This window comes from Stegostoma tigrinum, chromosome 12, assembly GCF_030684315.1.
Source record: "Stegostoma tigrinum isolate sSteTig4 chromosome 12, sSteTig4.hap1, whole genome shotgun sequence".
Taxonomy (NCBI): Eukaryota; Metazoa; Chordata; class Chondrichthyes; order Orectolobiformes; family Stegostomatidae; genus Stegostoma; species Stegostoma tigrinum.
The window spans coordinates 14,942,304-14,970,028 of NC_081365.1; the positions used below are offsets into that span (position 1 = coordinate 14,942,304).

Consider the following 27,725-nt stretch of genomic DNA (forward strand, 5'->3'; position numbering starts at 1 on the left):
TGGGAGGTGCAGTTGTTTGTTGCGAACTGAGCGGAGGTGTTCTGCAAAGCGGTCCCCAAGCCTCCGCTTGGTTTCCCCAATGTAGAGGAAGCCGCACCGGGTACAGTGGATGCAGTATACCACATTGGCAGATGTGCAGGTGAACCTCTGCTTAATGTGGAATGTCATCTTGGGGCCTGGGATGGGGGTGAGGGAGGAGGTGTGGGGACAAGTGTAGCATTTCCTGCGGTTGCAGGGGAAGGTGCCGGGTGTGGTGGGGTTGGAGGGCAGTGTGGAGCGAACAAGGGAGTCACGGAGAGAGTGGTCTCTCCGGAAACCAGACAGGGGAGGGGATGGAAAAATGTCTTGGGTGGTGGGGTCGGATTGTAAATGGCGGAAGTGTCGGAGGATAATGCGTTGTATCCGGACGTTGGTAGGGTGGTGTGTGAGAACGAGGGGGATCCTCTTGGGGCGGTTGTGGCGGGGGCGGGGTGTGAGGGATGTGTCGCGGGAGATGCGGGAGACGCGGTCAAGGGCGTTCTCAATCATCGTGGGGGGAAAGTTGCGGTCCTTAAAGAACTTGGACATCTGGGATGTGCGGGAGTGGAATGTCTTATCGTGGGAGCAGATGCGGCGGAGGCGGAGGAATTGGGAATAGGGGATGGAATTTTTGCAGGAGGGTGGGTGGGAGGAGGTGTATTCTAGGTAGCTGTGGGAGTCGGTGGGCTTGAAATGGACATCAGTTACAAGCTGGTTGCCTGAGATGGAGACTGAGAGGTCCAGGAAGGTGAGGGATGTGCTGGAGATGGCCCAGGTGAACTGAAGGTTGGGGTGGAAGGTGTTGGTGAAGTGGATGAACTGTTCGAGCTCCTCTGGGGAGCAAGAGGCGGCGCCGATACAGTCATCAATGTACCGGAGGAAGAGGTGGGGTTTGGGGCCTGTGTAGGTGCGGAAGATGGACTGTTCCACGTAACCTACAAAGAGGCAGGCATAGCTGGGGCCCATGCGGGTGCCCATGGCCACCCCCTTGGTCTGTAGGAAGTGGGAGGAGTCAAAAGAGAAGTTGTTGAGTGTGAGGACGAGTTCCGCTAGGCGGATGAGAGTGTCGGTGGAGGGGGCCTGGTCGGGCCTGCGGGACAGGAAGAAGCGGAGGGCCTTGAGGCCATCTCCATGCGGAATGCAGGTGTACAGGGACTGGACGTCCATGGTGAATATGAGGTGTTGGGGGCCAGGGAATTGGAAGTCCTGGAGGAGGTGGAGGGCGTGGGTGGTGTCACGGACATGGGTGGGGAGTTCCTGGACCAAAGGGGAGAAAATGGAGTCCAGATAGGTGGAGATGAGTTCGGTGGGGCAGGAGCAGGCTGAGACGATGGGACGACCGGGGCAGGCAGGTTTGTGGATTTTGGGAAGGAGATAGAAACGGGCCGTGCGGGGTTGGGGAACAATGAGGTTGGAGGCTGTGGGTGGGAGGTCCCCTGAGGTGATGAGGTCATGAATGGTGTTGGAGATGATGGTTTGGTGCTCGGGTGTGGGGTCATGATCGAGGAGGCGGTAGGAGGTGGTGTCGGAGAGTTGGCGTCTGGCCTCGGCGATGTAGAGGTCAGTACGCCATACTACCACTGCGCCACCCTTGTCTGCGGGTTTGATGGTGAGGTTGGGGTTGGAGCGGAGGGAGCGGAGGGCTGCCCGTTCTGCGGGGGAGAGGTTGGAGTGGGTGAGAGGGGTGGAGAGGTTGAGGCGGTTGATGTCTCGACGGCAGTTGGAGATGAAGAGGTCAAGGGAGGGTAGGAGGCCTGGGGGTGGTGTCCAGGAGGAGGACTTGTGTTGGAAGCGGGTGAGGGGGTCAGTGGAAGGAGGGTTGGGTTCCCGGTTGAAGAAGTAGGCATGCAGGCGAAGACGGCGGAAAAACTGCTCTATGTCCGACCGTGACTGGTATTCGTTGATGTGTGGTTGTAGGGGGACAAGAGACCACTCTCTCCGTGACTCCCTTGTTCGCTCCACACTGCCCTCCAACCCCACCACACCTGGCACCTTCCCCTGCAACCGCAGGAAATGCTACACTTGTCCCCACACCTCCTCCCTCACCCCCATCCCAGGCCCCAAGATGACATTCCACATTAAGCAGAGGTTCACCTGCACATCTGCCAATGTGGTATACTGCATCCACTGTACCCGGTGCGGCTTCCTCTACATTGGGGAAACCAAGCGGAGGCTTGGGGACCGCTTTGCAGAACACCTCCGCTCAGTTCGCAACAAACAACTGCACCTCCCAGTCGCAAACCATTTCCACTCCCCCTCCCATTCTCTTGATGACATGTCCATCATGGGCCTCCTGCACTGCCACAATGATGCCACCCGAAGGTTGCAGGAACAGCAACTCATATTCCGCCTGGGAACCCTGCAGCCATATGGTATCAATGTGGACTTCACCAGTTTCAAAATCTCCCCTTCCCCCACTGCATCCCTAAACCAGCCCAGTTCATCCCCTCCCCCCACTGCACCACACAACCAGCCCAGCTCTTCCCCCCCACCCACTGCATCCCAAAACCAGTCCAACCTGTCTCTGCCTCCCTAACCGGTTCTTCCTCTCACCCATCCCTTCCTCCCACCCCAAGCCGCACCCCCAGCTACCTACTAACCTCATCCCACCTCCTTGACCTGTCCGTCTTCCCTGGACTGACCTATCCCCTCCCTACCTCCCCACCCACACCCTCTCCACCTATCTTCTTTACTCTCCATCTTCGGTCCGCCTCCCCCTCTCTCCCTATTTATTCCAGTTCCCTCCCCCCATCCCCCTCTCTGATGAAGGGTCTAGGCCCGAAACGTCAGCTTTTGTGCTCCTGAGATGCTGCTTGGCCTGCTGTGTTCATCCAGCCTCACATTTTATTATCTTGGAATCTCCAGCATCTGCAGTTCCCATTATCTCTCACTCAGTTACCTGGTGACTTTCATCACCTCAGGGCGTCCAAAGGAATTTCGACTGTGGAAATTAATAAAGATGAGAGTTGGCCATTCAGCACATTGTGCCTTTGTTGGAGCTAGCTCCTCCACTGTACCTATCAGATTCAAAAGTTATAGAATCCCTACAGTACCGAAAGAGGCCATCCAGACCATCGAGTCTGCAACCAATCCTCTGAAGAGCATTTGACACATCCAGTGTCCCCCTCCCCTGTCCACCGTAGCACATCAATGTCATTGTGGAGCAATTAGGCATGGCTGATCCACCTAACCTGCATATCTTTGGGCTGTGGGAGGAAACATCAGCAGAAACCTACGCTGACATGGGGAGAACATGCAAAATCTATGTTGACAATTGCTCAAGGCCAGAATCGAACCTGGGTCCCTGGCACTGTGACGCAGCAGTGCTAGCCATTTTCCACCACTCCATCCTTACTGAGCTACCATGCCACCCCTAAGCCCATGCACATTACTGGATTTACATGACCAAAACCTCTGGCAACTGAACCCACAAAGTTCACAGGATTACGGAGGCCCTTCAAAAGAATTGCCAATGGCTGACATTCTTCCCACATTGACACAGCTGGGGCATGCACCTTTGGTATTCTGATGCAGAGCACCAAACCGGTCAGGCACACAATGAGATAACATAGTGTGGAGCTGGAGAAACACAACAGGTCAGGCAGGATCAGAGGAGCAGAAAAGTTGACGTTTCAGGTCGGGACCCTTCTTTAGTCCAGACCCAAAACATCAACTTTCCCGCTCTTCTGATGCTGCCTGGCCTGTTGTGTTCCTCCAGCTCCACACTGTGTTATCTCTGACTCCAGTGTATGCAGTTCTTGCTATCTCTCGGGCACACAAGGAGCTAGGTCTTCTCCCTCTACTGCTCAGAAACACGCAAATGGGCCATAAAAACATTTTGTTTTACTGATTGCATTCATCCTCAGAGGTCCGGCATCAGGAAGGTCACACAGGCACAACTCATTGGAGCAGTTGGTTTCCCTGACCATAAGATCATAAAATATATGAGCGGAATTAAACCATTTGGCCCACATTTTCAGGTCCTGTGTCCATCTATCTGTGAAGTGATGCAGGTCATCAATACATAAATCCATTCTGTCTCTGGGTTTTTATTCATTTTTGATCTCTTTAAGTATGTTTCACTGTAGATGGAAGAACAGTTTGGACTTTCTGACAGCCTCTGCATCACTTAAGAGAGGTTGTTAGATACTAAGGTCCTTTTAAGATGATTTCCTTTATTCATTCACAGGATGAGGGCGTCACTGGTAGAAAACGTTTATTGCCCATAGGACAGTTAAGAGTCAAACACATTGCTGTGGGTCTGGAGCCACATGTAGATCAGACCAGATAAGGATGGCAGTTTCCTTCCCTAAAGGGCATTAGTCAACCAGATGGATTTTTCCTGACAATCAGCAATGGATTCATGGAAATCATTAGATTCCTAATTCCAGAGTTTTAATTGAATTTAAATTCCGCCATCTGCTGTGGCAGGATTCGAACCCAGGCATCCAAGACGTTGTCTGAGTTTCTGGATTAACAGTCCAGTGATATTGCCACTAGGCCATCACCTCCTGTTAGGATGATTTCTTAAACAACATTCTAAGAGCCATTTGTGCTCTTTAAGGCTCAGCATGAAATGCAGTGGCATCTCTCCCTGTCGTGTAATCTCCTAAATCAACACCAACATAGTTGACTCTTTTACACATTTATGGATCAACTCTGTCCTCCATGGCCACAACCTAAGGGTAAGCGATCTGCCTGATGCCTTACCCACCCTCTGGACAAGCCAGGAGTAGGCCGAAAGACAGTGGGCTAGTCACTCACTTTTATCTTAACACTCCCTGTCATAAAATGCTGGACGGAAGGCTGTAAAATCCAGCTCCCCCTTGATCTTGAGGGTAAAAGCGAAGCCACCCCAAAGTTGAGATAACACTGTGTGAAGCTGGAGGAACACAGCAGGCCAGGCAGCATCAGAGGAGCAGGAAAGGTGACGTTTTGGGTCGGGACCCCACACCAAAGTTCTTCCTCTTGCAGAAATTTGTCAAAGGTAAATTGCAAAGTTCACTTGAAATATATGTATTTATTTATTACGGTAGAATAATTTAGAAAATACACAGGGCAAAACAAAATATACAATTTCTTTCAACATTGAAAGACTCAATCCACATAAAAAGAATAATTCTTCAACAAAATAATTCAGCAAGAGCACACCCAAGGAAAAAAAATGCCTGTTACTACAACCTGGTGTCCACTGGCTAGTTTTCTGTCTGTGTTTTTCTCTCAGACGGTTGTGCAACTTTGGAACGCTTCCTCACAGGAAGGTGAAGACGGAGTCCTTGAATATTGTTCAGGTGGAGGCAGATGGATTTTAATTGGTCAAGAGAATCAAAAGGTATCAAACAGGGCAAGTTGGGATTCAAGACACAAACCAATCAACCGTGATCTTACAGAAAGGCAGAGCAGGCTCGAGGGGCCAAATGGCCTATTTCTGCTCCTAATTTGATGGTTTCTAGATTGTCTTTTCCTTGCACATTTCTCCACTTATCTCCTGAGTGTGGGGAAGCCTTCCCACACTTTGACTGAGTGACCATTTTCCATGCGTAAGTGCAGACTCCAGGCTATTCCACTACAGGTAACACCAGTCAAGCAATGTGTCCAGAGGCTCTGAGGACAATTGTACTGCCACTGTCACCATGCCAAATCAGAGCAGCAAGCTCACTTCATACTAGTGCAGATACAATGGGCTGAATGGCCTCTAACTGTGCCATAAAGTTCTATGGTTCTTCCAAGATTGAATGTGGAAGCTGGCTGATATTTGTGCGATTCAGTCCCAAACCAGACATTGAATCTATCCAACATAGCTTCAAACAAAGGACATATGTATGTGAGGCTGGATGAACACAGCAGGCCAAGCAGCATCTCAGGAGCACAAAAGCTGACGTTTCGGGCCTAGACCCTTCATCAGAGAGGGTCTAGGCCCGAAACGTCAGCTTTTGTGCTCCTGAGATGCTGCTTGGCCTGCTGTGTTCATCCAGCCTCACATTTTATTATCTTGGAATTCTCCAGCATCTGCAGTTCCCATTATCTCTGACATATGTGTGTATTTCTTTCTGTTACTTGAAGATCAGAAATCCCAGTGGGAAAAATTATTTACAAACCTGAGAACTGAGAACCATACAAGGCATGTTGAGGGCTATGAGATTTTGGTAATAGCAGTTGTGGAAGCAAGGTCATTGGGGTCATTTAAGAGACTGCTGGACGTGCATATGGTCACAGAAATTTGAGGGTGCATACATGAGGATCAGTGGTCGGCACAACATCGTGGGCTGAAGGGCCTGTTCTGTGCTGTACTGTTCTATGTTCTATGTTCTATGTTCTATGAATGAATGCATACATTATTGTAACACATTCTGCCACCAATCACCAGATACCATTAAATACTCTTTTTTATCTGTTAATATAAATGCAAGCTCATGTTTTTGCAGTATCACTTCTCCTGTATAAAGTTCAAATGACCCATGAGATTATGTTGCAAATATTGCATCGAAATCCTGAGAAAAGTAGTAAACTGGCCAACAATTCTTCATTGAGGCTTTATAGAAGCTGTTATAAATTTGAATAATTGATTTGTCGCACAATATCAGATGTTTCTACGCTATAACTCCTGGATTTTTTCTTTGTGTACAGCAATGTCAGCACTGCTGCCAGTATGGTGAGCAGAGCTACACCGAGAATAGATCCCAAAACGATCACAGCCGCTTTCCATCCGGGGTTTTCAGTTCCAGGTTTCGATTGCAAGGTCGGGGCAGTCTGTGGCTGGACAGGAGCTTCAGTTGTAAGTTGTGTTGTACCTAAGACAAATAACATGGAATCATTAAGACACAACTTGCTGCCATTATATTTTTAAAAGATTCTTCAGATTATAGCGTAGAGAAAGTCTTGGTATTGCGAAGAATAAATTCAGAGAATATTATGCATGTGTGAGCAGACCAGATCTGTTCCTAAGCTATGACCAATGTAACTCAGAACTGGAGAAACTCAGCAGGTATGGCAGCATAGCTGGAGACAGAAAGAATTAATGTTTCAAGGCCAGTCTGACTCTTCTGCAGAACTGAAGAGGGTCATATGGTACTTGAAACGTTAACTTTGTTTCTCGCTCCATTGATGCAGCCAGACCTGCTCAGTTTCTCCAGCATCTTCTGCATTTGTTTCAGATTTCCAGCATCCACAGTTTGTTGTTTCGATATCACTCAAAATTGTCTACTTGGTGATGCACGAAAAACGGGGCCAGGCTAAGTCTGTTCCCTCCAATTTTGTCTTCTTTCCACAAGACCTGCCTTAAGTTGGACACTAGAAGGAGATAGTGATGGAATGTCACTTGGACTACTTAATCAGAAGGCATAAGCTAATGCTGTAGGGATGTGAGTTCAAATCTACCATAGTAGCTGGCAGTCTCTAAATTCAATTAATGAAACAGAGAATATAATATCAGTCTCAGTGATGGTGATTACGAGCCATTCTTTTAAAAGTCTATTTAGTTCACTATTCCTGTTTTAGGACAGAAATCTCCCATCCTTATCCAGCCTGGCCAACATGTGGCACCAGGTCATGGCAATGTGGTTTAATCATAATTGTGCTGTAAAATGGCCTCCCACTGATTCATATTCATGAAGTTGGCACAGTCATTGCCTGAGGCCAACATTTATTGCCCGTCCTGAGTCGCTGTAGAGAAGGTGATGATGAGCTGCTTTCTTGAACGGCTGCGTCCATGCAATACTATTGAGAATGAGTGAGACCAAAAATTAAGATATTAATACATGAGTGAGCTGAATTTCCCAAATAGGTGTGAAGTTATCTACTTTGGACCGATAAAGGACACATCAGTGTTCTCTACAGATGGTAAGAAATTATATACAGTGACTGCCCAAAGAGACTTGAGAGTTTGGGTGCATAGATTTTTAAAATGCCATAAACAGGTGCAGAAAATAATCAAGAAGGCGAATGAAATGCTGATCTTTCTGTGCACAGGCTTAGCAGATAAGGATGCAGAAGTTATCCTGCAGTTATAAAAAAGCCCTGGCTAGACCCTAGGCCCGAAACGTCAGCTTTTGTGCTCCTGAGATGCTGCTTGGCCTGCTGTGTTCATCCAGCCTCACATTTTATTGCCCCCATTTGGAGTGCTGTGAGCAGATCTGACCAGCACATGTTAGAAAAGGTATATTGGTCTTGGCGGAGCACAATGTGGGTTTACAAGAATGATACCTGGATTTCAGTGGTTGCGTTATGAAGAGAGATTATACAAACTAAGACTGTTTTCTCTAGAATTTAGAAAGTTGAGGGGTGACCTGGTCAAAGTCTTCAGGATATCGGCAGGAAAAGACAGGTTAGGTAAAGAAAAACCCATTTATTCCAGATAACAAAGTGTGAAGCAGGCCAAGCAGCATCTTAGGAGAACAAAAGCTGATGTTTCGGGCCTAGACCCTTCATCAGAAAAGGGGGATGGGGAGAGGATTCTGAAATAAATAGGGAGAGAGGGGGGTAGCGGACTGAAGATGGATAGGGGAGAAGATAGGTGGAGAGGTGAGTATAGGTGGGAAGGTAGGGAGGGGATAGGTCAGTCTGGGGAGGACGGACAGGTCAAGGAGGTGGGATAAGGTTAGTAGGTAGGAAATGGAGGTGGAGCTTGAGGTGGGAGGAGGGGACAGGTGAGAGGAAGAACATGTTAGGGAGGCAGGGACGAGCTGGGCTGGTTTTGGGATGCAGTGGGAGGAGGGGAGATTTTGAAGCAGGTGAAATTCACATTGATACCATTGGGCTGCAGTGTTCCCAAGCGGAATTTATTCCAGAAGTTGGGGGCAATGTCTTACAAGTAGGGCCAGGACAGATGTTAGGAGTTACTTCCAAATGCAAAGGGCGGCAGAGGTTGGGAACTCTCTTCCACAAATGGCAGTTGATGTTAAATCAGTTGTTAATTTTAAATTTGAGATACACAATTTTTTTGTAAGCAATGGAATTAAGGGATATGGACCAAAGGCAAGTGCGTGGAGTTAGGCCACAGATCAGCCCCGATTGCATTGAATGGTAGAACAGGGGCTGAATAGCCTACTGCTGACTCCATGTTCCTGTTTGTTATTTTTGTGGAGTTTCTTAGCGGGTATCTCGTTGCAGCTCGCAGTCACGGTACCTTCCCATCCTCAACAGGTGTCCTTCCTACACAATTATGTGACAGAAAAGGTAAAATCTTATACCTATTGCTGGGAGTTTCTGGCAGACAAGACACTGAAACCAGTTCTGATACAATGTAAGCCAGGACCTCACACACCCCTTCAGAAACTGAAATATCTTGAGAGAGAGCTGGCATTCTATATTCCGATGGAAACCTGGTGAACCTGGGATGGGCAGTTGAGTGGAGGGTCATGCTCTACTCAGTGAACCTCCACCAAAGACATCAAGGTATTACACACAGCCAGCCTAGAAACGGATAGCAACCCTGGTCAGTGCTGCCTGCCAGACAGATTATGCATGTGTTCCTCTACATCCCCCAAGAGTCAGCATCACCATCTTCTGTCTACTACACTCACACTCACTAGAACACTGCCAATGCACACCAACCTCACTAACGCTCATGGGCTCACAGTTGCAAGCAGCATATCCACTCAACTGCTGTCACTCATCTCATCCTCCACAATTATTAACCCTTCATGCCCTCTGGCTAAAGTCCTGTGCAACCCACAGAGGTTGGCAACCTCCGAGAATGTACAAAGTGAGTTATCGCTGAGAGGTTAAGAGCCATGAATTCTATCCCGTCTAGATGCTGGAGCTGGCCATGTGTCCCTGGGTTTAAGTGACCTGCAAGTCAAGGCCCATGAGTTTCAAAGTGAAGTGTACATAGACAGATAGATATTTGCATAATATTCAGCACAAAATTCAGCACAATACTTACCTGTTATGGTGATTAAACTATTATTATCCAGTGCTTTAACAGCAGCACCAACAGCAGTGAGCAGTCTGCTTCTGTTAACTGTTGAGGTGTCATTCAAGACAGCCAGGAAATTTATCACTATACTTCCATTTTGGAAGCCAACGATGAAGATGTTAAAGCTACGATCATTGAGATTGACTTGAGTTCTTGGCACAACCTAAAAACAAAGCACAAATGTTATTTACTTATGATTAAGGCACACTAGAGACTTCCACTCATGCCATTGTTCACCCATGCTCTTCTCCATTCAGCCAACAATCCCCCCATTCTCCCAGTCATATGTGTGTCCATCTATCCAGAATCCTATTCATCAATCTATCCATCCACCAATTTTTCAAACTGCATCCTACCAGCCACAGTAAGTGCAATCCATGTGAAATGCCAGTCTGCATGTTTAAAACTAAGAAAGCAGGCTCACTAGACCTAACAGTGGGGATCATTCTGTTTTTAAAAGAAAAATGTAAGCACAAGAATAATTTAACTCACTGTGTTCATAAAACTGTTGGATAGGTTCCTGTAGGCTTCACTCACTGGATTCCTCAGGTCATTGGAGAATACTCTCGATCGCAAAATCACCTGCATTCTGAATGCAATTTTGTCTGAATAAACAGTGACAAACTCGTTAGCTGCTTTACTGCAAAGTACATTGAATCTGCATTCAAACACTAGGGCATGTCCCTCCAAATTTACAAGTCATGAATAAATCTGTATACGAATAACCTCTTACCATTCTACAGAAAAAGTTTCAGAGCACAGCAAGATGGCAGTGCTATAAAACCATGCAGTGTCTTCATTTAAAAAATGTCTTATCGTCTCTTACATTTAAATTTTAGTGGAAAAGCTAATCAACACAGCCTGAGGTATATTACGTTCCGGGGAAATAAACAGTTTGAGTCCTGCCACCAGGAGGACTCCTTCCCCATGTGAGGGGTGGTGGCCCTCAGGTTAAATGACAGAACTAATACAAAATCTCCAGCTGTCCCTCTGTCGTGAGACAGCAGCCCTATGGCCCATTAAGACGATAACAACCAGCCTGTAATGGTACCAGAAGTGTGTAGAAGTCAGTGAGTTTCATTCCCAATGCCTTGATAATGTTACTGTTGTGGCTGTGTAATTTTCCAATTAAAACACTTAAAACAAGGAGGACGTTTGCAGAGACAACTAAAATGGGAGTTGGAGAACATCTGGACCGCACCGCTGTAAAAGGCCAGAGAAAATAAAACCAACTTACTATTGCAGTTACTGACTGTAGACACCATGCAGTCTGATAAAGTACAAATATTTCCATTGTTGATGAAACAGATATTGGGATCTGTACACAGACGGAAGTAATATTTTAGCCCATAAAGACATAGAATTTTCTTCAACAGTCAATAGTTCTAGGAAGATATGCACTTGAAAATGAGTTGTGCTTTTTCCTGTGATAATGGGAACTGCAGATGCTGGAGAATCCAAGATAATAAAATGTGAGGCTGGATGAACACAGCAGGCCAAGCAGCATCTCAGGAGCACAAAAGCTGATGTTTCGGGCCTAGACCCTTCATCAGAGAGGGGGATGGGGTGAGGGAACTGGAATAAATAGGGAGAGAGGGGGAGGCGGACCGAAGATGGAGAGAAAAGAAGATAGGTGGAGAGAGTGTAGGTGGGGAGGTAGGGAGGGGATAGGTCAGTCCAGGGAAGACGGACAGGTCAAGGAGAGGGGATGAGGTTAGTAGGTAGATGGGGGTGCGGCTTGGGGTGGGAGGAAGGGATGGGTGAGAGGAAGAACAGGTTAGGGAGGCAGAGACAGGTTGGACTGGTTTTGGGATGCAGTGGGTGGAGGGGAAGAGCTGGGCTGGTTGTGTGGTGCAGTGGGGGGGAGGGGACAAACTGGGCTGGTTTTGGGATGCGGTGGGGGAAGTGGAGATTTTGAAACTGGTGAAGTCCACATTGATACCATTAGGCTGCAGGGTTCCCAGGCGGAATATGAGTTGCTGTTCCTGCAATCTTCGCATGGCATCATTGTGGCACTGCACGAGGCCCATGATGGACATTTGTACTGCATCCACTGTACCCGGTGTGGCTTCCTCTACATTGGGGAAACAAAGCGGAGGCTTGGAGACCGCTTTGCAGAACACCTCCTCTCAGTTCGCAACAAACAACTGCACCTCCCAGTCGCAAACCATTTCCACTCCCCCTCCCATTCTTTAGATGACATGTCCATCATGGGCCTCCTGCAGTGCCACAAGGATGCCACCCGTAGGTTGCAGGAACAGCAACTCATATTCCGCCTGGGAACCCTGCAGCCTAATGGTATCAATGTGGACTTCACCAGTTTCAAAATCTCCCCTTCCCCAACTGCATTCCTAAACCAGCCCAGTTCGTCCCCCCCACCCACTGCATCCCAAAACCAGTCCAACCTGTCTCTGCCTCCCTAACCTGTTCTTCCTCTCACCCATCCCTTCCTCCCACCCCAAGCCGCACCCCCATCTACCTACTAACCTCATCCCACCTCCTTGACCTGTCCGTCTTCCCTGGACTGACCTATCCCCTCCCTAGCTCCCCACCTATACTCTCTCCACCTATCTTCTTTTCTCTCCATCTTCGGTCCGCCTCCCCCTCTCTCTCTATTTATTCCAGAACCCTCACCCCATCCCCCTCTCTGATGAAGGGTCTAGGCCCAAAACGTCAGCTTTTGTGCTCCTGAGATGCTGCTTGGCCTGCTGTGTTCATCCAGCCTCACATTTTATTATCTTGTGCTTTTTCCTGTGACAGTCAAAGAAACAAAGAAACCTACAGCACAGGAGCAGGCCCTTCGGCCCTCCAAGCCTGCGCCGATCAAGACCCTCTGTCTGACCTGTCATCTATTTTCTAACGTTCTGTGTCCATTTGTTCCCTGCCCATCTATGTACCTGTCCAAATATATCTTAAAAGACGCTAACGTGTCTGCGTCTACCACCTCCACTGGCAACGCGTTCCAGGCACCCACCACCCTCTTGTGTAAAGAACTTTCCACACATATCTCCCTTAAACTTTCCTCCTCTCACTTTGAACTCATGACCCCTAGTAATTGAGTCCCCCACTCTGGGAAAAAGCTTTTTGCTATCCACCCTGTCTATACCCCTCATGATTTTGTAGACCTCAATCAGGTCCCCCCCTTAATCTCCGTCTTTTAATGAAAATAATCCTAATCTATTCAACCTCTCTTCGTAGCTAGCACCTTCCATACCAGGCAACATCCTGGTGAACCTCCTCTGCACCCTCTCCAAAGCATCCACATCCTTTTGGTAATGTGGCGACCAGAACTGCACGCAGTACTCCAAATGTGGCCGAGCCAAAGTCCTATACAACTGCAACATGACCTGCCAACTCTTGTAATCAATACCCTGCCCAATGAAGGAAAGCATGCCATATGCCTTCTTGACCACCCTATTGACCTGCACTGTCATCTTCAGGGAACAATGGACCTGAACACCCAGATCTCTCTGTTCATCAATTTTCCCTAGGACTTTTCCATTTACTGTATAGTTCGCCCTCGAATTTGATCTTCCAAAATGCATCACCTTGCATTTGCCTGAATTGAAATCCATCTGCCATTTATCTGCCCAACTCTCCAGTCTATCTATATTCTGCTGTAATTTCTGACAGTCCCCTTCACTATCAGCTACTCCACCAATCTTAGCGTCATCAGCAAACTTGCTGATCAGACCACCTACACCTTCCTCCAGATCATTTACATATATCGCAAACAACAGTGGTCCCAGCACAGATCCTTGTGGAACACCACTGGTTACAGGTCTCCAATTTGAGAAACTCCCTTCTACTACTACCCTCTGTCTCCTGTTGCCCAGCCAGTTTTTTATCCATCTAGCACACCCTGGACCCCATGTGACTTCACTTTCTCCATCAGCCTGCCATGGGAAACCTTATCAAACGCCTTACTGAAGTCCATATATATGACATCTACAGCCTTTCCCTCATCAATCAACTTTGTCACGTCCTCAAAGAGTTCTATTAAGTTGGTAAGACATGACCTTCCGTTTACAAAACCATGTTGCCGATCACTGATAAGCCCATTTTCTTCCAAATGGGAATAGATCCTATCCCTCAATATTTTCTCCAGTAGCTTCCCTACCACTGACGTCAGGCTCACTGGTCGATAATTACCTGGATTATCCTTGCTGCCCTTTTTAAACAAGGGGACAACATTAGCAAGTCTCCAGTCCCCTGGGACCTCACCCATGTCTAAGGGCAGTGCAAAGATATCTGTTAGGGCCCCGCCTATTTCCTCTCTCGCTTCCCTCGGTAACCTGGGATAGATCCCGTCCAGACCTGGGGACTTGTCCACCTTAATGTCGTTTAGGATACCCAACACTTCCTCCTTCCTTATGTCAACTTGACCTAGACTAAGCAAACATCTATCCCTAACCTCAACATCCGTCATGCCCCTCTCCTTGGTGAATACCGATGCAAAGTACTCGTTAAGAATGTCACCCATTTTCTCTGACTCAGGGCATAACTGTCCTTCTTTGTCCTTAACTGGGCCAATCCTTTCTCTAGTTACCCTCTTGCTCTTTATATATGAATAAAAGGCTTTGGGATTTTCCTTAACCATGTTTGCCAACAATATCTCATGTCCTCTCTTAGCCCTCTTAATCCCTCGTTTCAAATTCGCTCTACATTCCCGATATTCTTGCAAAGCTTCGTCTGTCTTCAGTCACCTAGACCTCATGTATGCTTCCTTTTTTCTCTTGGCTAGTCTCACAATTTCACCTGTCATCCATGGCTCCGTAATCTTGCCTTTTCTGTTCCTCATTTTCACAGGAACATGTCTCTCCTGCACGCGAATCAACCTCTCTTTAAAAGCCTCCCACATATCAAATGTGGATTTACCTTCAAACAGTTTCTCCCAATCTACATTCCTCAGATCCTGCCGAATCTTGGTATAGTCGGCCTTGCCCCAGTTTAAAACTCTTCCTTTAGGACCACTCCTATCCTTGTCCATGAGTATTGTAAAACTTATGGATTTGTGGTCGCTATTTCCAAAGTAGTCCCCTACTGTAATATCAACCACCTGGCCGGGTTCATTCCCCAGCACCAGGTCCAGTATGGCCCTTTCCCAAGTTGGACTACATGCAAACTGCTCTAGAAAACCCTCCTGGACACACCTTACAAATTCTGCTCCGTCTTGACCCCTAACACTGAGTGAATTCCAGTCAATGTTGGGAAAATTAAAATCTCCCATCACCACCACGCTGTTTCTCCTACACCTTTCCATTATCTGTTTACATATTTATTGTCCCAGTCACAGAACTGAAATGGTGCAGAAAGAGACTCTTAAGCTCATCACCTCTATTCTAGCCCTCCAAATGAGCATCGAGGTTAGTGCAATTCTCTCACCCTTTCTACGTAACCCCGCATATTCTTTCTCAGTAAATGATCATCTCGTGCCCTCTTGGATGCCTTGATTGAACCTACCTTGACTATACTTGTGCAAAACCATTTCTTCTCACATTATGTTTGCTACTTCTGAAAATTACTTTCGATCCCCACTCTCTCATTTTTGATCTTTTTGTGAGAAGCAGCAATTTCTCACTGCATACTCTGCTGATTTTGAAAACTTCAGTCAAATCTCCTTTTGGCCTTCTACTGCCCAAAGAAAGCAGTCCTAACTTCTCCAATCCATCTCCACAATGGACAATTCTCAACCCTGAAATCATTCTCATAAAGTTCTTCAGTACTCCCTCCAGTGTCTTCACATCCTTCTTAAGTTGGATGTTGGAGTCTTGAAGATACAACTGACAATGTTGGAGAAACTCAGCAGACCTGGAAGCATCAGAGCTCAGATCTGTGGAGCTTCTCCACCACTACCCGTTTTGAATGCAGCTTTAACTTGTATTACAGTGTACAGCAATATTTAGTCTTAGTAAGTTATAAAGGGCACTTCTTTGATGTCCAAACCAAACACCAAACTATTAGCTGTACTCAGTGGACCACATAGAATGAAACTTTTAAGGGAGTCCCTCTGAAATAACTTCAATAATATAACCCTGAACATTTTATACTCACGAACTGCTGATAGATATGTCTTCCACTTGGCATAGTCGCCCATCAGCAAATTTTTTTAATCGTTCACATGATGAGGGCATTTCTGGCTAGGCCAGCATCTATTGCCCAGGGGACAGTTAAGAATCAACAACAGTGCAGTGGGTCTGGGGTCACTGCTAGACGAGACCAGGTAAGGACAGCAGTTCCCTGACCTCATTAGTGAACCAGATGGATTTTTATGACAATCAACAATGGATTGATGGTCATCATTAGACTCTCAATTCCAGATTCTTATGGAATTCAAATTCCACCATCTGCTGTGGTGGAATTCCAAGCTGGATACATTACCTGGGCCATTGGCTTAGTAGTTCAGCGGTAATACGACTAGACAATTGCCTGCCCAAAACAATCTGAGGGGGTTTATCCCAATGGAATATCCAGAGTGGCAGTCATGAGACAATGCGATGCCTCAAGCTCAGAGAGGGCAGGCAATGCACAACATGGCCTCAACTTCCAGAGAGAGAAAAGAAAATTGAGGACGAACGCTGAAATACTTCAAAAAGTTAGTGATAATGAATTCAACTGCAATCAATTGACACTTTCTATTTCACTGGTTGGGACTTTCACAAGGCCCACATCAGGAGCTCTGGCTACGGATGGGATTGGGCTGAACTTGCACATTTTTATAGTCCTCCTGTTTTAAACAAGGCACTGCCCCCTTACCCCGTACATCACCCATCACTCACTTCTACCATCTACACTGCAACACTGCAAGGTCCACATAGCTGAGGCTGGCTGAAGCTGGTGTGAGAATGCAATTTCTTGGGAATCTCCAAAATAGAGGAGAAACATCTCCAACTTGGAACTGGCTCGACCAGGAATCCAAACATTCACCCACCCACTCTATCACAACGCTGTCAGAAATTCTGTCTGTTTTAACTCTTTCTAATGTTCTCAGCAGTCCTGATTGTTACCTATGCACTGTGTTCCTGGATTTGCCAGATTGGTATCTATAATCCCCTGGAAGCAGCTGCAGGAGAAATTCCCTGGGATGTTCCTGCAGACAGCTAAATCAGAGCATGTGTTGTTCCCATTCTGACATTCGTCAATATCTGAAACAAGAAACAGACCAAAACAATCATTGGGAGCAACATTTACTTTAACCTTATGATTTTATATCAAACCTTTATAGATCCTGCCTGATATTTCGCGTTTGTTACCTCTGAACCCAGCCTCCCACTGACAGGGGTATGTTGTATTCTATCTGATACAAGTTTCTTCACCTCAACAGTCATTCACACGTCAACGGAGGGTCACTGGACTTAAAATGTAAACTCTTTTATCTCACCACAGATGCTGCCTGACCTGCTGAGTTTCTCCAGAAATTTCAGTTTAAGGGTATTTCATATCTGCAATGTCCATGATACTTCATGTTAATTTTGTAATCCAGCCCTACCAGGCAGCTGCCCCTCTCTCTCTCTCCCTCTATCTCTATCACCTTCTAAGAGACAATTAGTGAGTGGCAATAAATGGCCTCACCAGGGACATTCACAGAATCCCTACAGTGTGGAAACAGGCCATTTGGCTCATCTAGTCCATACCAACCCTCTGAAGAGCACCCCATTCAGATCCACCTCCCCTCACCCTTTAGCCCTACATTCTCCATGGCTAGGCCATTCCAGCCAATCTACGTAATTTGCACATTTTTTGGATGATAAGAGGAAACTACAGCACCCAGAGGAAACCCACACATACACAGGGAAATTGTGCAAACACCACACAGATGGTTGCCCAAGGCTGGATTCAAATCCAGGTCCCTGGGCACTGTGAGGCAGCAGTGCTAACCACTGAACCACTGTGCTATTCTTAGTGACCGGAGAGAGAAATGTGAGCAGCAGGATCCTACAATTTTTTTTTCTTAAATGGGAAACACATATATAATTTATAAATTATCTGGGTCTGGAAAAGGGCAGATCTATGACGCTAGTCAGAGAATAGGTTCACACAATCAGCAGCAGGATTAAAAGCTGAATGTCCTCATACTAGTGATGGAAAATTTCATGATTTCACAACATTGCTCTGAGTGTTCCTCCAATATTTTAAGACAGCCATTAATCCATTTATTTCAAATGGTTAGAGGAGCTTTATAACAACAAAGAGATGATTGCACTGTTAAAAATGTTAAAGATTTTCATATCTGTATCACAATGACTCATTCTGAATCATTTTCGTATTCTTCCCTATCTCACCACTCCTGGTTAACATTGTACCTTTGCACTGTGCTCCTGGGTTTGCCGGATCGGTATCTATTGTTCCTGCTAAACAGTTACAAGTAAAATTCCCTGGAGTATTTGTGCAGGTCGCTAATGCCGAGCATGTGTCTTTCCCAGTCTGACACTCATCAATGTCTGAAACAAGAAACAGATTAAAACAATCAGTAGGATCAAAAACTACTTTAACTCATGGTTTCAAGTCTTGTTAAATTCAGGCAATGGCCCACCTTCACAGATCCTTCCTGGTACATTGGGGCTTGTGTCGTTGAACCCAGTGTTGCATTGACAAGTGTAAGTTGAGTTCTGTCGTGTACAAGTTCCATTATCTGAACAGTCATTGAACTCTGGTTGGCAGCTATCCCTCTCTGCAATGATGAGGAAAGATCCATGTTAGCAAATCAGTTATGATTATTTTAAAGAATTAATGTCATTTAGATAAAAGATCAAGTCTGATAACAGCTTTTTTCCAAAATCATTATGCAAGAGAAAGCATGTTATCTGATTCTTCAGTTTCCTCCACTTCACATTCTGTCTGTCTCTCTTTTTCTTTCACTGTTGAAAGTTTCGTGATGATATGACCGGAAGAGTAGGTTATTCATTCTAGCTCATGGCAGTCTGGCCACATCAAATCATGAATGGCAACTGAACGATTAAACAGTAAAATGGAGCAAACAGTCATAGAACATGGAACATTACAGCACAGTACAGGCCCTTCGGCCCTCGATGTTGTGCCGACCTGTCATACCGATCTCAAGCCCATCTAACCTACACTGTTCCACGTACGTCCATATGCTTATCCAATGACGACTTAAATGTACCTAAAGTTGGCAAATCTACTACCGTTGCAGGCAAAGCGTTCCATTCCCTTACTACTCTCTGAGTAAAGAAACTACCTCTGACATCTGTCCTATATCTTTCACCCCTCAATTTAAAGCTATGCCCCCTCGTGCTCGCCGTCACCATCCTAGGAAAAAGGCTCTCCCTATCCACCCTATCTAACCCTCTGATTATTTTATATGTTTCAATTAAGTCACCTCTCAACCTTCTTCTCTCTAATGAAAACAGCCTCAAGTCCCTCAGCCTTTCCTCGTAAGACCTTCCCTCCATACCAGGCAACATCCTAGTAAATCACAGCTGCACCCTTTCCAAAGCTTCCACATCCTTCTTATAATGGGGTGACCAGAACTGTACACAATACTCCAAGTGTGGCCGCACCAGAGTTTTGTACAGCTTCACCATTACCTCTTGGTTCCAGAACTCGATCCCTCTATTAATAAAAGCTAAAACACTGTATGCCTTCTTAACAGGCCTGTCAACCTGGGTGGCAACTTTCAAGGATCTGTGTACATGGACACCGAGATCTCTCTGCTCATCTACACTACCAAGAATCTTACTATTAGCCCTGTACTTTGCCTTCTGGTTACTCCTACCAAAGTGCATCACCTCACACTTGTCTGCATTAAACCCCATTTGCCACCTCTCAGCCCAACTCTGCAGCTTATCTATGTCTCTCTGCAACCTACAGCATCCTTCGTCACTATCCACAACTCCACCGACCTTAGTGTCGTCTGCAAATTTACTAACCCATCCTTCTACGCCCTCATCCAGGTCATTTATAAAAATGACAAACAGCAGTGGACCCAACACCGACCCTTGTGGTACACCACCAGTAACTTGTCTCCAGGATGAACATTTCCCATCAACTACCACCCTCTGTCTTCTTTCAGCAAGCCAATTTCCGATCCAAACTGCTATATCTCCCACAATTCCATTCCACCGCATTTTGTACAATAGCCTACTGTGGGGAATCTTATCGAACACCTTGCTGAAATTCATATATATCACACCAACCTCTCATTACTCTCATTTACCTGTTTGGTCACCTTCTCAAAGAACTCAATAAGGTTTGTGAGGCACGACCTTCCCTTCACAAAACCGTGCTGACTATCCCTAATCAATTTATTCTTTTCTAGATGATTATAAATCCTATCCCTTATAACCTTTTCCAACACTTTACCAACAACTGAGATAAGGCTCACTGGGCTATAATTACCAGGGTTGTCTCTACTCCCCTTCTTGAACAGGGGAACCACATTTGCTATCCTCCAGTCGTCTGGCACTATTCCTGTAGACAATAACGAGTTAAAGATCAATGCCAAAGGCTCGGCAATCTCCTCCCTGGCTTCCCAGCGGATCCTAGGATAAATCCCATCCGGCCCAGGGGCCTTAACTATCTTCACCCTCTGTAGGATTTCTAATACCTCTTCCTTGTGAACCTCAATCCCACCTAGTCTAGTAGCCTGTATCTCAGTATTCTCCTCGACAACATTGTCATTTTCTAGAGTGAATACTGTTGAAAAATATTAATTTAGCACTTCCCCTATCTCATCTGACTCCACACACAACTTACCACTACTATCCTTGATTGGCCCTAATCTTACTTGCGTCATTCTTTTATTCCTTAAATATCTATAGAAACCCTTAGGGTTTACCCTGATCCTATCCACCAACAACTTCTCATGTCTCCTCCTGGCTCTTCTGAGCTCTCTCTTTAGGTCTTTCCGGGCTACCTTGTAGCCCTCAAGCACCCTAACTAAGCCTTCACATCTCATCCTAACATAAGCCACCTTCTTCCTCTTGACCAGAGATTCCACCTCCTTCGTAAACCACGGCCCCCGCGCTCTACAGCTTCTTCCCTGCCTGACACGTATATACTTATCTAGGACACACAGGAGCTTTTCCTTGAATAAGCTCCACATTTCTAACCCTTTGTAATATTAGGGTTAATGGGAACTGCAGATGCTGGAGAATCCGAGATAACAAAGTGTAGAGCTGGATGAACAGGGAAGACCAGCAGGCCAGTGTAAAAGGCTGAAGTGTTTGCAACCATCTTAAACCAGACGTGGTGAGTATCCGAGATAATGGGAACTGCAGATGCTGGAGAATCCAAGATAATAAAATGTGAGGCTGGATGAACACAGCAGGCCAAGCAGCATCTCAGGAGCACAAAAGCTGACGTTTCGGGCCTAGACCCTTCATCAGCTTTTGTGCTCCTGAGATGCTGCTTGGCCTGCTTTGTTCATCCAGCCTCACATTTTATTATCGTGGTGAGTATCCTGCTTTCCTGAACTTTGATCATCCCCCTTCATTGTCTTAATACCACCATTTCATCTTTTCTTAGCATCCTGTCATTCCTAAATGTTCTGTACTCTCCAGTAATCATGAGCTAATCCATATTATCCTGTAGCCCTATCCATGTAATAGCTATGATACATGGCGTATTTATTTCTGTTTGCACTCTTAGTCCATCTATTTAATTTCAATATGATACACATTCAGATACAAGAACTTTTCACTTTCTATCCGTCCTGAGCGCTCTCCACTGAGAAATTATCAGACAAAGTGAGTAATGAGACAAAGAGCCAGATGTTATGAAAGACGACCATCAGAACTGGGTTTTATGAATTGGGATAAAATGTTTGAACAAGGCAAAAAGGGATGGCTGGGAGAATTCCAGGGAAAATCCCAGAAAGCAACACATTAATACACAGTTACACAGAAGTTAATAATGGGGATATCAGAAAAATGAGCAGAAGAAAAGATAAGAGCCCAATGAATGAAGAGTCATAAAAACTGAAAAACTGCGGATGCTGATCAAAGAACAAAGAAAATTACAGCACAGGAACAGGGCCTTCGGCCCACCAAGCCTGCGCCGATCCAGATCCTCTATCTAAACCTTTCAACTATTTTCCAAGGATCTGTATCCGTATGCTCCCTGCCCATTCATGTATCTGTCTAGATATATCTTCAATGATGATATCGTGCCTGCCTCTAACACCACTGCTGGCAACGTGTTCCAGGCACCCATCACCCTCTGCGGAAAGAACTTTCCACGCATATCTCCCTTAAACTTTTCCCTTCTCACCTTGAAATTGTGACTCCTAGTAATTGAGTCCCCCACTCTGGGAAAAAGCTTCTTGCTATCCACCCTGTCTATACCTCTCACGATTTGTAGACCTCAATCAGGTCCCCCCTCAACTTCTGTCTTTCTAATGAAAATAATCCTAATCTATTCAACCTCTCTTCATAGCTAGCACCCTCCATACCAGGCAACATCCTGGTGAATCTCCTCTGCACCCTCTCCAAAGCATCCACATTCTTTTGGTAATGTGGCGACCAGACCTGTATGCAATATTCCAAATGTGGTTGAACCAAATTCCAATACAACTGTAATATGACCTACCAACTCTTGTACTCAATACCCGGTCTGATGAATGAAAGCATGCCGTATGCCTTCTTGACCACCCAATCAACCTGTGTTACCACCTTCAGCGTACAACGTACTTGAACACCCAGATCTCTGTGCATCAATTTTCCTCAGGGCTTTTCCATTTACCGTATAGTTCGCTCTTGAATTTGATCTTCCAAAATGCATCACCTCGCATTTGCCCAGATTGAACTCCATCTGCCATTTCTCCGCCCAACTCTCCAATCTATCTACATTCTGCTGCATTTTCCGACAATCCCCTTCACTATCTGCTACTCCACCAATCTTAGTGTCATCTGCAAACTTGCTAAGCAGACCAGCTATACTTTCCTCTGGAACATTTATGTATATCATAAACAACAGTGGTCCCAACACGGATCCCTGTGGAACTCCACTGGTCACAGTTCTCCATTTTGAGAAAGTCCCTTCCACTACAACTCTCTCTCCTGTTGCCCAGCCAGTTCTCTATCCATCTAGCTAGTACACCCTGAACCCCATGCAACTTCACTTTCTCCATCAGCCTACCATGGGGAACCTTATCAAAAGCCTTACTGAAGTCCATGTATATGACATCTGCAGCCCTTCCCTCAGCTATCAACTTTTTCACTTCCTCAAAGAATTCTATCAAGTTGGTAAGACATTACCTTCCCTGCACAAAACCATGCTGTGTATCACTAATAAGCCCATTTTTTCCAAATGGGAATAGAATTATCCCTCAGTATCTTCTCCAGCAGCTTCCCCACCACTGACGCCAGGCTCACTAGTCTATAATTTCCTGGATTATCCTTGCTACCCTTCTTAAACAATGGGACAACAATAGCAATTCTCCACATCTCTGGGATCTTACCCCTGCAGAAGGATACTGCAAAGATATCTGTTAATGCTTCAGCTATTTCCTCTCTCGCTTCCCTCAGCAACCTGGGATATATCCCATCTGGACCTGGGGACTTTTCCACCCTAATGCCTTTTAGAATACCCAACACATGCCCCCTACTTATGCTGACGTGACCTAGAGTGATCAAACATCTATCCCTATCCTCAACATCTGTCATGTCCCTCTCCTTAGTGAATACGGACACAAAGTACTCATTAAGAATGTCACTCATTTTCTCTGACTCCTCACATAATTTCCCTTCTTTGACATTGAGTGGGCCAACCCTTTCTCTAGTTATCCTCCTGGTCCTTATGTATGAATAAAAGACTTTGGGATTCTCCTTAACCCTGTTTGCTAAAGATATTTCAAACCCCTTTTAGCCCTCTTAATTCCTTGTTTCAGAACTTCAAAAACAAAGTTGCTGGAAAAGCTCAGCAGGTGTGGCAGCATCTGCAAAGGAAAAAATAGATTTAACATTTCGGGTCTGGTAACCCTTCCTTGGAACAGAAAGAAGAGTTATGTTGTGTTGTATCATCTGTATACATCTGATAAAATTTTACTATGATTGACGTATTTGAAAGACTTACTGTCAAATATCTTACCTGCTATATTAGTGTTTGTAATATCTATGTCAAACTCTGTACTCGTGTTCAAGGACTTAGCAAAAATTTCTGCAGTTTCCCTCAAGGTGACATTTTCATTTAAGGACAGTGCAATGTTAAAGTCTACTGTCACACTTCCTGGTGTAAGACGAATTATGACAATTCTCAGGAGATTGCGATTGTACAAGGATAAAAATCTCAGGGTTACTCTGCGAAGCAACTGAAGCAAATTAAACATAGTCAGTGATTAAGATTTGCATTTCAACTTTACTCTGCTATTCCACTTCCTCTCACCCTTTGCTGTCCTTCCATTGGCTTTGAAAGAAATGCCGCTTGACTCATCCTCACCATATATGGGATGTTTGACAAGCCGAGACCTCAGTGCCCAATGATAAGACAGAGCAATTGTTAATCATAGAATCTCCACAGTGTGGAAACAGGCCATTCAGCCCATCAAGTCTACTCCGAAGGACATCCCACTGAGACCCTCCTCCCCACCTTATCCCTGTTATCCTGCATTTCCCATGGCTGATCCACCTCACCTTCACAACATTGGACGCTATGGACTATTTAGCTTGGCCAATCTGCACATCACTGGAGAATGGGAGGAGAACCAGAGCCCCTGGAAGAAATTGTGTGCAGGCACGAAGAGAATATGCAAACTTCACTCAAATATTTGCCCAAAGGCCGGATTCAAACCTGGGTCTCTGGCGCTGCATGGCAGCAGTGCGAACCACTGAGCCACCGTACTGTCCAATCTTTTACTTCCACAAAATCAAATGCATATTGTACATCTTTCTTTTGTCAATTAGTCATGATTTCAACATACAAGAGCTAATGAGAATAAAAGACTTACATCTTGAATGAAATTATTTACAAATTGCTTGTATATCCGACTTGTTCTGTCCAGAAGTTGTGGCACAAAAGCCCTGTTTCTAATTCTTGTCCTTGCATTCAGCACTTTAGCGCCTTTGGAGAGTGAAAAAGACAGCATTAAAAGCAGTGTAAAACTCAATGTGTACATATCAAACAATAGTTCTGTTGACTTAGTAGGCAAACAGTGGTTAAGATAAACAGACCAAGATAATTGCATCCTCATGTAAGAACTAGGAAACAGTGAATGGAGATGATGAGGGCAAGGCTTTGCGGTTTTAATCCATGAAGCTAAGCCTTTGAATGGAAACTCAGTTCCAGACCAGTTTTTGTAATTTTGAGATGTCATAAGCTCTCCTGAGGCTTTGTAAATCCGAATTTCCCTCATTCTCCAGAGAGGCACCCAAGACGCCAGGAGTCAGTTTGCCTTCTCTGAGGAAAAAAAGTTTTGCAACAACTGTGGATGCTGTAAATCAGAAACAAAACCATAAATTAGTGGGAAATGCTCAGCAGGTCTGGTGGCATCTATGGAGAGAAATCAGAATAAACATTTTGGGCCCAGTAACCCTTCCTCAGGAGTTCTGAGGAAGGATCACTCGACCCAAAATGTTAGCTCTGATTTCTCTCCACAGGTGCTGCCAGACCTGCTGAGCTTTTCCAGCAAATTCTGTATTTGTGCCTTCTCTGCGACTGAGCACTTAAGACTTTCACAAATAAGAACTGACATACTACGCTATTTAATTTGCAAAGTAAGCATCGACTGTTGTGATGAGGAGATTGTGTGTCTCACTTTTGTGATGATTGGCGGTGTGACCAACTGCTACAGGCTGTCTTCAACAGTGGGAAAGTCATGGTGTCAGAGGGCAGCTTCTGTCTGTTAAGGCACTTATCTGCCACTTCCACAGAGTCAGAATCCTAGGCCAGAGCAGCTGATGTATACATAGACCTGCCCACTATTGTCACTTCAGGAGACGGATGGCGGATGCCTTCACCTCCAGTCATGATCCCAGCTGCATGGTGGCAGGTTGGGAGGTTGGGAGGAAAACCTGTCCATCGATTACATGACAGAAGTCAAATGCAGTTCGGGTCAGGGCTGGAATTCTAGAAAGATCATTAATCTTGGTCTGAATGCTGCACTAAGTTCATTCTACCTTTCTGTTAAACAAGGGGAAGTGGAAATCGTCATCCAGCAGAAATGCCATGCATTTTGTTATCTTGGATGTGGTGAAAGCTTACTCTAACAAGGTGCTGGTGAGGTTACATCTGGAGAACTGTCAGCAGTTTTGTTGCCTTTATTTAAGGAAATACAGCATTTCATTAGAAGCAGTTCCAAGAAAGTTCACGAGAATAGTATGTACAGATTGTCTCATGAGCAAAAAGCTGAACAGGTTGCAACTCACTGGAATTTAGAAGAATGAGAGGTGATCTCTTTGAGACATGTAAGATTTTTAAGGTGTTTGACAGGGTAGTGCTGTTTCCCCTTGTTGGAGAGTCTAGGACCAGAGGAGACAGACTCAAAATAAAGGGGTGCCAATTTAAAACGAAGATGAGAAGGAATTTCTTCTCTCAGAGAGTTGAGAGACTCGGCAATTCTTTGCCACAGAAACCTGTGGGAGCGTGCTGAGACAGATGGATTCTTGATAAGTTGAGAAATCAACGATAATGGAGAAAACTTAGGAAAGTGGAATTGAAGAATGTCAGATCAGCCATGATCCCAACGAACAGCTCAAGAGGCTAAATGGCCTATTGCTATTCTTATTTCTTACAGTATACTTGTTCTTATTCATTAACAGGATGAAGACATCTCTGGCTAGGCAGCATTTATTGCCCATCCCTAATTGCCCAGAGGGCAGTTCAGAGTCAACCACATTGCTGTGGGACTGGAGTCACATGTAGGCCAGACTGGGTAAGGATGGCAGCTTCCTTTCCTAAAGGACATTAGTGAACCAGGCGGGTTTTTACCAACAATTGGCAATGGATTCATGGTCATCATTAGATTCTTAATTCCAGGTATTTTCTTGAATTCAAATTCCACCATCTGTCACGGCAGGATTTGAACACGGGTGCCCAGAATGTTATCCAGGTCTCTGGATTAACAGTCCAGCAATAATACCACTAGGCCATTGCTTTCCCTGACAACTTTATGTTATTAATGGAACACTCAATGTCACTTGTTCATCAAAACGACAGGATTCACATTGTCCCAACAGGCAGCAAATGGCTGAAGCCATTCTGGAGACATGCACACAAGCAAAATCGGAATGAATGTGAAAAATTCATATTTATCAGTGACAGGTTGAGAAGAATCAAGCTTCCTAGTCTGGATTGTCAGCAGTGTTCAAAAACAGAGAAGCCAGGAAGTGGCAAATTAAGACATTGGGCACAACTAGATATGCCATCTGACAATTTGTAAACTGCATGTGGAAGAGGGTTTTGAGCCATATAGAGAAATGCCTCAGCCTTGAAAACTTTTGAAGGAATATCAGATTAGGAAATGGTGCCATGAAGACTAATTTCCAGTAGAGTTATAGAGTCATAGGGTTGTAAAGCTGGAAACAGACAAAACTTGTCCATGCTGACCAGATATCCTCAATTAGTCTAGCCCCATTTGCCAGCATTTGACCCATTTCCCTCTAAACCCTTCCTATTTCATGTTGCAGCTGTACAAGACTCTGGCATGGCTGCACTAGGAGTATTGCGTATAATTCTGGTCACCGCATTATAAGAAGGATGTGGAAGCTTTGGAAAGGGTGCAGAGGAGATTTACTAGGAAGTTGCCTGGTATGGAGAGAAGGTCTTATGAGGAAGGGCTGAGGGACTTGAGGCTGTTTTCGTTAGAGAGACAAGGTTAAGAGGTGACCTAATAGAG

The 27,725-nt window shown here is 45.4% G+C and overlaps 1 protein-coding gene across 1 annotated transcript in view; it reads right to left on the reverse strand.

The window, feature by feature from the left end:
* Positions 1–5,979: 5,979 nt before the first annotated feature.
* The window catches only part of LOC132210412 (uncharacterized), a gene marked incomplete at its 5' end in the record, with an annotated part of 32,849 nt that continues 11,103 nt past the window's right edge, over positions 5,980–27,725 (reverse strand). The window contains 9 exons of the mRNA XM_059649990.1: positions 5,980–6,809; positions 9,902–10,097; positions 10,427–10,539; positions 11,172–11,252; positions 16,942–17,079; positions 18,238–18,375; positions 18,468–18,605; positions 23,984–24,203; positions 24,840–24,952. Coding sequence (XP_059505973.1) covers positions 6,565–6,809; positions 9,902–10,097; positions 10,427–10,539; positions 11,172–11,252; positions 16,942–17,079; positions 18,238–18,375; positions 18,468–18,605; positions 23,984–24,203; positions 24,840–24,952 — 1,382 coding nt within the window. The remainder of the gene's footprint in view (positions 6,810–9,901; positions 10,098–10,426; positions 10,540–11,171; positions 11,253–16,941; positions 17,080–18,237; positions 18,376–18,467; positions 18,606–23,983; positions 24,204–24,839; positions 24,953–27,725) is intronic.